At 44.0% G+C, this 13,021-nt stretch overlaps 2 protein-coding genes across 2 annotated transcripts; one reads left to right on the top strand and one right to left on the bottom strand.

The window, feature by feature from the left end:
- Positions 1–41: 41 nt before the first annotated feature.
- Positions 42–3,768, top strand: LOC106820688 (nidogen-1-like). The gene is made up of 7 exons (XM_014825194.1): positions 42–163; positions 466–578; positions 766–889; positions 1,092–1,263; positions 1,579–1,860; positions 2,111–2,229; positions 2,980–3,768. Exons 2-7 carry the CDS (start codon positions 510–512, stop codon positions 3,105–3,107), a joined length of 894 nt encoding a protein of 297 aa, XP_014680680.1. The 5' UTR covers positions 42–163; positions 466–509; the 3' UTR covers positions 3,108–3,768.
- A 797-nt stretch (positions 3,769–4,565) lies between these two features.
- Positions 4,566–5,921, bottom strand: LOC106817452 (glycine-rich protein DOT1-like). The gene is made up of 2 exons (XM_014822150.1): positions 5,237–5,921; positions 4,566–4,702 (listed from the first exon to the last, which is right to left on the bottom strand). Exons 1-2 carry the CDS (start codon positions 5,919–5,921, stop codon positions 4,566–4,568), a joined length of 822 nt encoding a protein of 273 aa, XP_014677636.1.
- Between the last annotated feature and the right edge of the window lie 7,100 nt (positions 5,922–13,021).

Genomic DNA, 13,021 nt, shown 5'->3' with positions numbered 1-13,021 from the left:
TATATATATATATATGTATATATTTGTGACTGTTTGGCAGGGACGTGCAACGAGGTGCCAACACTGTGTGACGTGAACGCAGACTGTGTGCATGATGCTGCGTCGGAAAGCTACCACTGTCGGTGCAGGCAGGGCTTCCGTGGCAATGGAAAGCGATGCGCAGGTACGAATCATTGACGAGAGAGCTGACTGCCATCGAATCCTCTTGTCAACCTAATATGAACCTAACGTCATATATACGCGCGTGTGCATGCATTGCTTAAGTTGTTACTGCCATCGAGAAACAACTCGTCAACCTACGGTCTCTGAACCTAGTCTCATCATCGTGTGTGCGCGTGGGCATGTATCGCTTATGTAGTTACTGACATCGAGAAACAACTCGTCAACCTACGGTCTCTGAACCTAGTCTCAACATCGTGTGTACGCGTGGGCATGTATCGCTTATGTTGACTATGTGTTTTGCAGATGCCGACCAACTGCAAGGTGAGTTCCTGCTGTATGGACACGGAATGTCGGTAATGCAGATACCTTACGAACCGACAGAAGAGAACCGAGGCAGGCAAGCGACAATGGTGCCGGTAAGTGTGACTATGTGCATGCATATTCCGCATTCTATTCCTACACGTAACAGGCATTTGTGGCTCTGTAATACGCTGCGTTAATCCTATGAAGTAAAACTAAACGTGTCGCTATTAATCTGCAAGATAATCCGATAGTAAATCGAGTTATCGTGATGGCATTTGTTTTTCGTTGTTTCGCTCAAAGGGAGAGATTGCGGTTGCGCTGGATGTTGACTGTCAGGAGAGATATTTCTATTGGACCGATCAAGCAAATGGTAACATCCGGCGTGCAACGTACGATGGAAAGGACAGCAGAATTATCATCGCTGGTAAGCTTCGTCATATACCGCATCAGCGCCTCAAACGACGTTTCTGTTCAAGATGACGTCGTGACACGTTCAATTCTAAATCAACGTAATATAAAAAATATAACATAATTTTCTCGCTGATTTGGTTTATAATGCGAAAGGTAACAAAGATAATAAAGCAGACATTGAAAACACTGTTGATCACATGTGATTTTTATAACAGGGCTGAAGTCGCCAGAGGGCATTGCGATCGACTGGGTGTCCCGTAATATGTACTGGACAGACGCTGAGTTGGATACAATTGAAGTTGCGAAATTGGATGGTACCAGCAGAAAGGTGTTGGTCGCCACAGAACTGGTTAACCCACGTGCGATTGCCGTCGAACCGTATAAAGGGTTCGTAGATGATTGAACAAAATGAAAACCTATATATTTTAATGACTACACATACATTATAGCGACGTGATCAGAAATCATGTGCTATGTGCGTGTATGCATGTATGTAACATGCATGTATACATAAGATGTAACGTACATAATATGTTTTTTTCTTTGTTTACTTTCCCTCCGCGTTGTCCTTCTGTTCAATTATTGTAAGTATGCACGAAGAGGTGACACGTGCACGCGTAATGCACCTATTACCTTGGTTAACCGTAGCGGCAATTGACCTCAATTGGCGCTAATGCACACGTCTGTGATATTCCTCCCTAGACGCTTGTTCTGGAGCGACTGGAACAGGGAAAATCCCCGCATCGAGACGTCCTGGATGGACGGTGACTACAGGGAAGACTTCGTCACGGGCGATCTCAGCCTCCCCAACGCACTTACGATAGATTTCAACAACGAGGAGCTGTGTTGGGGCGATGCGGGAACACACCGCATAGAGTGCATTGGCCTGGAGGGCAGCGGAAGACGTATCGTGTACAGCATTGCTGACTATCCATTCGGACTGACTAACTTCGGTGACTCCCTCTATTGGACAGATTGGGACAGGTATGAGCATTATACTATTTACGATGCTAACTAGAGTGATTATAAGTTACCAAATCGGCATCTCTTTCATCTGATATTTATTCATTTTAATTTCAAAATTATTATTAAGTCATTTATTTTCAGCGTGTCACTATCTTCGCATGTACATTTAATTACGCATAACACGTAAAAATCAAAAAATCACTTTTTATACAGCAAATTGAATTTCTGCGGCTTTGACAATTTATTGGCATCGTTTACATTATCCTAGCAACGAGTTAAACAAGGTTAACAAACTGGGAGGTCTTGCGACTGAGATGAAGCCCCGGCCACTTGGTGGCAATGGTCGGCTGTACGGAATCGTAGCCGTGAAGAGCACGTGCCCACGAGGTGAGTACGCGTGAAATACATTTTCCTTTTAGAAGTCGGTGCTGCCCTCTAGTGTCTGATGGGGAAACGTTTTTCGCGTTATTATGTGGATACGACTGAGGAATGTCATGTTGTGCCGTCCAAAATGCTCAAATTCTTTATTCCACTTCATCACATTTACATATATTTTAGATTCTTAGTTTTTCCCCTGCTTCCCTCTTTCCCTCCCTCCCCCTCTCTCGCTCTCTCTCTCTATATATATATATGTGTGTGTGTGTGTGTGTGTGTGCGTGTGCGTGTGAGTGTCGTTGTCGGCTGCGTGTGCGTGTGCGTGTGCGTGTGCGTGTGCGTGTGCGTGTGCGTGTGCGTGCGCGTGCGCGTGCGCGTGCGCGTGTGTGTCTGTGTGTGTCTGTGTATGTGTCTGTGTATGTGTGTGTGTATGTGTGTGTGTGTGTGTGTGTGTGTGTGTGTGTGTGTGTGCGTGCGCGCGCGCTCGTGTGTGTGCGTGCATGTGTACGTGCGTGGATATGTGTGTGGGTGTGTGTGTGTGTGTGTGTGTGTGTGTGCGTGCGTGCGTACGTGTGTGTGCGCGTGTGCGTATGCATATGTGTGTGTATGTGCATGTGTGTGCGTGCGCCATATCATATCCGACTCTATACAGAGTACGTCCATGTTGTATGTGAGTGTAAACCCTGTATATATATTTTTGATCCCATTTCTGAGTACATTTTCGATTAAATTTGTATTTATTTTGTGTTCTCGTCTTTTTAGCCACTAATGCTTGCGCACAACGAAATGGCGGTTGTGATTCCCTATGCTTGCCAACTCCACATAACGGACGTACATGCGCCTGTCCAGATGACAACATCGGGTGCCAGCGGTTCTTCTTTAGAAAATAAACACGAGGAGCAACATGTGTCGGGGTCGTTTATGACAATATGCTTATATACGTGTATATTGTGCCTGTAAACGCGTTTGTTTAAACTATGAGCTGCGGCAAACTGCTTAATCGTTAGTCCATGATTATGTTTTAATGATTTATTTAGCCAGTCGCTTGATTTTATAGGGTAATTGTACTTGTGCTTTTTTCCTCAACTCGTACCAGACTCGCATATTTAGCAATCTGTATACAACTATTTCTACCATAGCATCTTCGGTTATCGAGGATGCATTCCCGTTTATCCGCTTAAAAATGTAATGTTGTGATGTGTTTTACGTTTGGGGATATTCGTTATCGCAAATAAGTGGCATTTTTACAGTGAATGCTCCCGTTGTATGGCGACACTGATGCGTGGGTGCGTGGAGATTGTTTAGTAATTGCTCACATACTGATTATCAACGCGAGCTTCAAACGAACAAATAGAGACTGAACTAGTTTTTTAATACAATTACATTTTATCCTGGCTTATAAGCGTATCGACATGTATGCCAGTGTGTGACATTTGTAATGAGATTGTATCATTTTATAGTTTGATTATAATTCGATGTAGCATCGCGCTCCCCAGACAATTATAACTTTTCGATATGAGTGCCAAATAAATGTTTTTAAAATGAAACTAATTTTATATAAAATATTCATGTCTCGGTTATAAAATAACCTCTTTAAACGCATTAAACATTTAGTATAATAACACACAAATATTTATTTATTTATTTATTCAAATAAAAAAACACGTAATAAAAACAACCAGGTACTGCAACAAGCACATCACATTCGATGACTATTGTCAGTACAGCTGCCTAGGCCACCAGTTATTTTCCCCTTCAATATAACTGTGTTAACAGCTCCAAAATTTCGCCCCGGGTGAATTGCCGTCCCGGACGCTTGCATCGAACGCAAATACCAATCTTGACATCTTCTATTGCTAAGGTATTTTGTTCCTGCTGTACGCATAGTTCCCCCCTAACGTTATTGTACTAGGTTCGGTACTGTATGCTTAAATCTGTTTTCAAAATGTTGAGCATCGGGGCAACGAGTCAGTGCCGGATATTTCGAATGATAAAACATTAGGGTCTGTTATTCACGGATTGTCTAAATATAATCGAACATCTCACAGTGCGCGTCGTGCGCCATAATAGAAAGAGTGTGCTTCTTATCATGACGTTACTCTACAACACAAACTCATTTTGAAAAAAACACAAATTTTTAAAAACCCGCCATGAGCATCTTGATTTGACACGTATAGACCCCTACAATGCACAACAGAAACGCTGACCGCGTATACGTATATCAAAAACCAAAAAGAGAATACGCAAACGCGATTTTAGAAATTTAACCAACGCTAGCACGAAGGCAGTTCGCGCAAGTGCAGCAAGGCACCGAACTGAAACTCCTAACATAAGAGCATCTATTGTGTTTAATAGCCATTATTGTAGGAGCCGCCACCAGAATAACCACCGCCGTTGAGACCGCTTGAGCCACCTCCATAGCCACCGCCGTGACCGCCGCCATGGTTGCCGCTGATGCCGTTGCCAAATCCTCCGCCAAAGCCGCCTGTAGAACATCAACGGCAAATTATAGATATAAATTAATAGAGAGATAAAAAGAGAGAGAGAGAGAGACAGAGAGAGAGAATGGCAGAGAGGAAAGAGATCTCAGAGAGAGAGAGAGAGAGAGGACGAAAAGAAGAGGAGAGAGGAGGAGAAGAGAGAGAGAAGAGCACAGAGAAGAGGTGACGAGAAGAGAGACGAGAAGACGAGAGGGGAGAGAAGGAGAGAGAGAGGACAGAAGAGAGGAGAAGGGTGGAGAGAGAAGAGAAGAGACGGGACAGAGAGACAGAGAGAGAGAGAGGAGAAAGAAAGAGAGAGAGAGACAGACAAGAGAGAGACGTAGAGGACAGAGAGGAGGGGTCCGAGAGCAGACGAGAGAGAGGGTGGAGAGAGCGGTCGCCGCGAGCCAGAGAACAATAGTACACCATACGACGATTATTCGAAGGCGTCTTAACTGCCCCCCCCCGGCGGTTTCTACAGCAGGAGACAGTTGCTAAATTTAACTCGAACACGTTATAACTAATTTCATTCTCCTCACCTGCGTATCCTCCTGCGTGCCCTCCTCCGTACACCTCTCCGTAGCCGCCGCCACCTCCACCTCCCTCTCCGCCACCGTCGCCGAAGCCGCCTCCACCACCGCCTCCGTGGGCGCTGTTGCCTCCACCGCCGTGGCCTCCTCCCGTGCCTCCACCGAAGCCGTGGCCCTTCCCGTATCCGTGACCCCCGCCGCTGTGGCCTTGGCCGCCTCCGCCGTAAGCGCTGTTGAAGTCATTGAGGATGCTTCCGAGTCCGGATCCGCCGCGGCCGCCGTATCCGCCGCTGTGTCCGTTACCGGAGACGCCTCCCCTAGCGTTACCTCCGGCGTTGCCGTGCCCGTACGCCGAATTGCCGCCCTGGCCGAAGCCGTGGTTACCGGCAAGTCCCTGGCTGAAAATGTGGCCGGCTCCCTTGAAGCCTATTGCTAGCTTACCGCCGTAGTCCAGCTCCAGTTTTCCGCCGTATCCCGTCAGACCGCCCGACGAGTGGCCGGCGAAGTTGTTGGCGTGAAAGCCGGCGTTCGTTCCGCCTTCGTGACCGACGTTGAGGCCGGCGCGGTAGCCGGCATTTCCGGATCCGCCGTATCCGATGTTGCCCCTTCCATATCCACCGGCCGCCGACGCCAGGGCAAGCTGTGTGTGAGGCAAGCGTTCGTCTGCGTTAGTAGATACTCTAGACGCATGCATCCCATAAGCATTTCTGCGTTAGTAATTACTCTAGACGCATGCATCTCATAGGCATTTCTGCGTTAGTATCTATTCTACACGTGTGTATCTCATATGCATGTCTGCGTTAGTAACTATGCTCTACACGCTTGCGGATGATCAGAATCGAATATCGCAATACTTCGTCTGTATTTCGCTACTCTCTCGATCAGCGACAGTACGCATGCAAAGTACTGTGTCAATAATTTAAGAAGTGGTTACCGCGTTTCGACGCGTGCGTACAGACGAGCGAACGACTTCCGTATGCTGATGTGATAACTAGTATATATGGTTGCTATTATAGACAATGGAAATTACGCGCTTGCTGTGTTGTTCGGGTGCAAATATCGCCATATTTCCCTGCTGCAGCGCGGTATCAGCATCATTCTGCATGAAGTAAGGGACGTGAAGACATTTCTTACCAGAGAAAGGATTTCGAGGGGTAACATTTTTAAGTGGTAATCAATTTGTATATCAACCAGAGGGCGAACCAGCGTGACTGATCACTGCACATCTATAGCTGGACACATCGGCGCAGTAGGGGGTAAGCCACCATCAATCAAACATTACTTCTGCGGCGTGCTAGAGCTTGACTATTTTAATAGAATTAGGCAAGAGCATATAAAGAAGGCTTTTTATATAGGGTGTTTCAGGGAGACCCGGATTCCAGCTTGTGCGTGTCACGCTTCGACATTTAAATAACCAAAAAACGACATAAGCGATAGATCATTCCTTTCACTTCGACACTTCGAAACAGGCGCGCGACCTTGACCCAGCAAATTCGCAAGTATAGTCACAGACTCACAGCGTTTATTTCTTGGTTCATTGGTTTTTTTGTTTGCGTTGCTGAACTGAATTCTCCCGTTGCGATCGCGCCCGCGTGTGTAATTTACGCACGTGTTATCTATACCAGTCGGCATCATCATCATCATAAATTTCAGGGTGAACTTGGATTACAAAGATTAGGGAATTTATACGCGCCACCCAGAACGTGCTAAAAAGTCCATAAACTATAGTCTAAGGACCCTTGTTGCTACTACTAATAGCAAACAAATTTCGCCTTCACGATCTTCGGACGTCTATCATGTCCCACTTTTCTACGCATGATTGACAGCTTGTATACTCTAAGGTCTGAGATTATTTTGTTCACACGCACCTTAATAGATAAACATACACTTACCGTTACGGAGAGCACAAGTGCACAGTACGCCTTGCACATTGTTTTCTATGCACGTTTCGTGTATTTTTCTTTCCGTCGGCTGCTAACAAAATATTAATGCGTTGTAGCTAACCGGCGAAAGACAGCCGAGAAAAACACGAACGCGTAGATACATATGCTTAGGTTCGCGAAATTTTGAGTTGATTTTAGTTACGTACTAAAACGTAATCGTGTGCGTGTGTTCCGATCATGAAAAGAAACAGCGCTTAGATAAGTCACACTCCAGCTACTGCTACCAGTCTTCAACCTGTCAATCCGATATTCCGCAACAGTATATAGAGAAATATTAATGTACGCGTACCTTTTTATGTCTTTTCGGTGAAACCGCGCCAGTTTGAAGACCGGACCGGCGGAAATATTTTACGCAAATCAAGTGCGAGTAATGTCGTTTTCTGAATATAAGTCGCGACCTCGCGCATTTAACCCGCTAACGTATTTGCTAGATGTGTGCGCGCGAATTGCTTCTCAAACACAATTATCACGTCCATGGTGTCATCCCCCGATCGGGGTTTTTGCGTTTATCTTCTGCCACTATGCGAACAGTGCGACGGTGGCGATGGAGACGCCTACATTACGAGTACGGCATATAGGGATAGAGAGAGAGAGAGCGCGCGCGCGCGCGAGAGAGAGAGAGAGAGAGAGAGAGAGAGAGAGAGAGAGAGAGAGAGAGAGGTTCCCTGCGTTGTAGACTCACGGCATTTCATTGTACAGGCTCGTCGTTGTCGGGAGAAGAAAAAAATCAGGGCACGCGCAACGACCCGTCCCCCTCGTTTCCAACAAATAGCTCTTTGTGAGAGAACAGTACATCTGCGGCTGATCACGACGAGTAGTTAGATGCTAGTTACGGCGCTAGTTAGAAACAGCCACTTAAAAGCAATGTGGAGCAAAGCGATATTAACCTAGACTGGGTCGGCGGGCTGTTTACAGCGGTGCGACACGTTGTGTGCTCGTTGGCGGAAAGATGCGATGCGACTGTCGGGACCTGTCAGCGACAGCGCAACAACGACGCCGCTGCAAAACATTTCCCGTGAATCATTATTAATAACGCAATTTATATTAACTAATTCTCGTCGGTCGATTAAAGTAATTGCATTAAATTAGACAGTTCTGAGTGTGTGTTGTGTGTGTGTTTTTTTTTCTTTTCGTTCTATGATGGTGATGATGATAGAGCCGGGAAATTAGAACAGAGCGTATCGTGTTGTGCACCGCCGCGTGAAATTATATCGTGTATACATTTATGGAGTACCTACATCAATAGCCCAACGTTATTCTTTGCTGTGGCTTGTTGTATATTTGTTAGCCTCACGTAATATATGTTATTTTATATATTAGATAGCCTTTTTTATTACAGTTATCACAGGTTGTTGTGTTTAATTGTAATAACATCGCGTGACATTGAATTTCCTAGACACGCATACAGGAAACATCAGACTGGACGAAGGACGGATACATTACACGTATGCGTATACATGAATGCGGCAATTATATCTCAATATATCTTAACATTGAACTTTTATGTTACTTTATCACTAGCACTTTTTCTTTTGGTAGCTGTAAAAAAAACAGTGCGGTGCAACCGTATGTTGGCTTCATACGCCTTAAAACATTGTTACGCATGATACAGAAGCGCGACGATGACAACTAAGACGACTAATGACGACGATGCATGTTATGCGTCTACCGTATTTCGCGCCTTATAAAACGCACCTATGCATTAAAAACAGCCCAATTTTAGAAAGCGAATAATCTCAGAAAGATTTCACTGCATAATATCAAGAGCGTATAAAGAAGCTTCCTTATACGCTCTTGATAATATCCCTCACCGCTGCCAGGTGTTTGCGCACTATAATTTCATCTCGTCTCGTTCACTCATCCATTGTTTTTTTCCTGTTTGTTTCTGTTTGTTTCATTTCTGTTGTTTTCACCCCTCAAACTTTCGGTATTTCACAAGCCCTCACCACTGACATCTGTATTAACAGTATTAGTTGTTTACCGCATATATACCGTAGGCCACGCCGCTGAATAGCATATATATATATCGTGCCGTAATTAAATATTTCAGTTGTAATAAGGTCCGCTACACCGACCTTCGGCTTACAGGCCACAACGTGACATTTTCATTCGGCGTTTAGCGATATTTTCTGAGAAAGTAATGCTTCCCGCACGCCCAGAAACACGATGATTCACATTCAAATAAATATTAGCGTGAATGCCAAACGCCTGAGTTTCTCAACTAATGATAGCCAACAGGTGTCAACATCCTCATGCCGAATGGGTACCCCGTGGACGGACATAACCGCCCATCAAGCTCCGAAACTGCCGCGCCAGAAGCGCCAGTCCATCGTCGCAATTACCACCTGCAGCAGGAATTTCTTGAACGGCGGCGCGCAGGCGCGGGGCAGGGCGGGCGGCTAAATAGGTGGGGTTAGAAGATGGATCGCGGCGTCAGCTGTCGGAGTCGGAGGTCAATTGCTTCTAATTTACACCGGAGGACATCGCCATAACGGAACTTTTGTTTTCGCTCGGTTGCACCCTGCGTTATAAACGCCGCCGGCTGCGGCATCGGTCGGCGAAGACGACTATTGAGATCAAGGTCTTCGCAACGTCGTTACACATGTGGGCCCGTCACGATATCGCGAGAGTGACGACAACGCTCGCGTAATAGGTACGCTAGGAGGTGATCCGGGTGGTGAATCTATCGCCGACGAAGGTCGCCGCAGGTGTGATACGACGACAAACAATCGAGCGTTGGAAATAAATAATAAAAAAGCGGCGACGGCACTGTTTCGAATTTACGATGCGCGGTCGAGTGCGCGCACCAGCGTTACTCGTTGCTTCACGGATGGAATGGCCACTGTGCTATTACTCACGTATACTTAATAGGTAACTAAAACTAGGAAGCTTAATTAAATTAGCTTAGTGCAGCTACAAATAGCTTATAAAAATAGCTAGTAGCTTAATGGGAAAAAAAGCTTAGTACAGTTACTAGTATAGCTCAGTAGAAACAAAGTATTATACAACATATATAGTAGCTTAATAAAAATAGGTAACTTAAAAATATACTATACGTATACTTGATACTTCTGGAATGGACGCGTATATAACGTAGGCGATCACTTATTGTAACTCGACAACTGTACGTAACTGCTATAATAATGTTATATTGTCATCAGGAGTGAATGAATAGATCTGATAATAGATAGTAGTGAATAATCTATTTTAATTCACTCCTATTGTCATGTCAACTGTCTTGCAGTATAGCAGTTATTTGCAAAGACCTTCCAGATAATAATACCGCTGTGTAATAGCGGTTTCGCCGGTGCGATAACCGTTAAACCTTAAAAAGAACCGTTGGAACGTTTTCGTTTTCTTTCTCGCGTGATTATCTTGACATGTGTCCACTATTTACTTTTTACTTTTACTTTTTATGTGTCCACTATTTTCTTTCTCGCGTGATTATCTTGCGTCTACTATTTACGACATGTGTCCACTATTTACGACATGTTTTAACGCAATTTGTGTCACGCAAAGGAAACGTACTTGTTTGCGCCCGGGCATCGCCTACGGGTGTTTTAAAGCGCAAGCCCCATGTTCAAGGGCGAACATAAAAGGTATTATTATAACATTCCAAATTAGGTCGTTGAGTATATAGTAGGTTTTTTGTCACGTAGGCGATACGCGTTCTCGCGGTTATTCCGGTTCTAAGACGTTCTGCGCCCTGCGATGAAGTATAAGTGCAATTAAATTATAAATATGATTGCAAGTATGATTGCAATTAAATTATAATTTCACATCTCTGTAGCGAGTGCATATCTGATCGAGTAGCCCGTCTCAAGGACAGCCCCACACTAAGCCTTCGGGTAGACGTAGAATATATAGGCGATTTGTCATAAGTGATGCGCCATAATGAACGGCATCTAGAAAACATCAGTCCATTAAAACTGACAGGGACAGCAGAGTGACAATCAAACAGGACACTCAGACGTGTCCCCACCTTGGTTGCGGTGTTGACGGGGTTCCGTTCTGTTTTCAGTAAAATTCTGTGTTACGATTTCAGCATCCGCGATATGTGATGTGAGTGCAAATTAGTACTAACTGGGTTAGTGCGACAACTCTGACACTATAACCCCCGCTGGCCAATGTTATAGGATTCCTGAATTAAAATCAGAGCTACTATGGCTATACGAACATTCATTTCATTGTTTTCTATTCAGAGACCAGAGAACAAACACGCAAAAGAACAATCTCGGAATACATTCTTATTCTTAATACATTCTTGTCTTAGAAAATATGTATGAAATGAGTCGTCGAGATATATAGATGCGCTAATGATGAGAGCAAACTGCCCCCCTCACGTTACGGCGATACTCAAACTAATTCAATATATGCGTTCGTGACGCAGAAATTGAGTACGTATTAACCTAGAAAGGATCAATTGATTACTGGGTTTATTGTTAAAAATCACGTTCTGAGTGTATATTAGAAGTGACATACGCACACACGCACTCACACGCGCCCGCACGCAGGCTCACGCCTACACACACATGCACGCAAACGCACACACACACACACACACACACACACACACACACACAACCTAACGACACTATTTGATATATTACATGTGATCTTCTTTTAGAAAATAGATTAAAAAAACAGCAGGTGGTTAAACGAGTCCTATGCGCAAGTCAGAGCCATACATCACAGTATCGGGGAAAAGCAAATACCGCGATTGCATTACACGCATAAAGTACATCAAACGTTCCTCGAGTAGATTCATCACATTTGAGAGAGCAAGTCTATATGTCTTTTAGTTAATTTGTTTTTGTCATATGCACAGCGCGTACGTGTCACTTACAAGCTGTTCTTTGATATGTGTGTGCAGGATCCTTGCACGCTGTGTAAGCATACATAATTATACCTTTGTGACGTCATTGCGAAAGCACGCGTGATTACGTGAATAGGGCTCTGTGCATGGATTCAGGCGGTAATGATAATAGCAGAGACATGTAAGGCTGTTCAGCTTAAATGTTATTAGCACCTATTATGAAAAACCATCGTGAGAAGATTGCTATGATAGATCTACTTGAGCTTATTTTGTTTGAAATTCTACGTACGTGTATAACCTTCGGGAAACAAATGAATCATATGTGCACTCTGTTAAAAATAAAATTTAAAAAAAGTTACTATACTAACTCTGAGACATGAATTTGTTTCGTTCAATAATTCTAACCGTATTTACTATGTACTAATGAACTGCTACAATATATGCGCATCAAACACACACAAAATGCAAACAAATGAAAAAAACTAACAAAAACATGAAAAAATATTATGCAAATGAATAATACTTATCCGTATACATAGGCAATACTTCCAATCCAACGAACCAAACATACATCTGTATGCGACTTAGATTCACTTATGTGAAATTCCTGTTGCTTTAGTCTATGCCTAATTACCGCGTACATGAGGCATTTGTTTTTTAACAATAGTACATTGGCACTATATGTTAGTGGTCTGCGTTTATTAATAATAAAGAGCATACGATAACGCATATATGCGAAATTATGTAAGCGGACATCCGGCTTACTCACATGGATGTGAATGAAAACAAACTCGAATATCGAATGACCTAAATTTGAATTCGTTTATGCATGCACGCTCTAATTAATTGCTCCGCATGTTTTCCGCGCGATAGACCTCATCTGTTTCTGCTATCTATATACGCCATGCATACAATTCACAACGACATAGCAGGTGTGCAAATACTAGGCACGTCTTAAAACATCAAAGGTGTAAAACGAAATACTACCTATTACGCACAGACTTTTTGCCACATGTACCGCTTTCAATAAATATA

Source organism: Priapulus caudatus, unplaced genomic scaffold (assembly GCF_000485595.1).
Source record: "Priapulus caudatus unplaced genomic scaffold, Priapulus_caudatus-5.0.1 Scaffold2, whole genome shotgun sequence".
Lineage (NCBI taxonomy): Eukaryota > Metazoa > Priapulida > Priapulimorpha > Priapulimorphida > Priapulidae > Priapulus > Priapulus caudatus.
The sequence above is the reverse complement of the archived record's forward strand: the minus strand, read 5'-3'. Positions and strand labels throughout refer to the sequence as shown.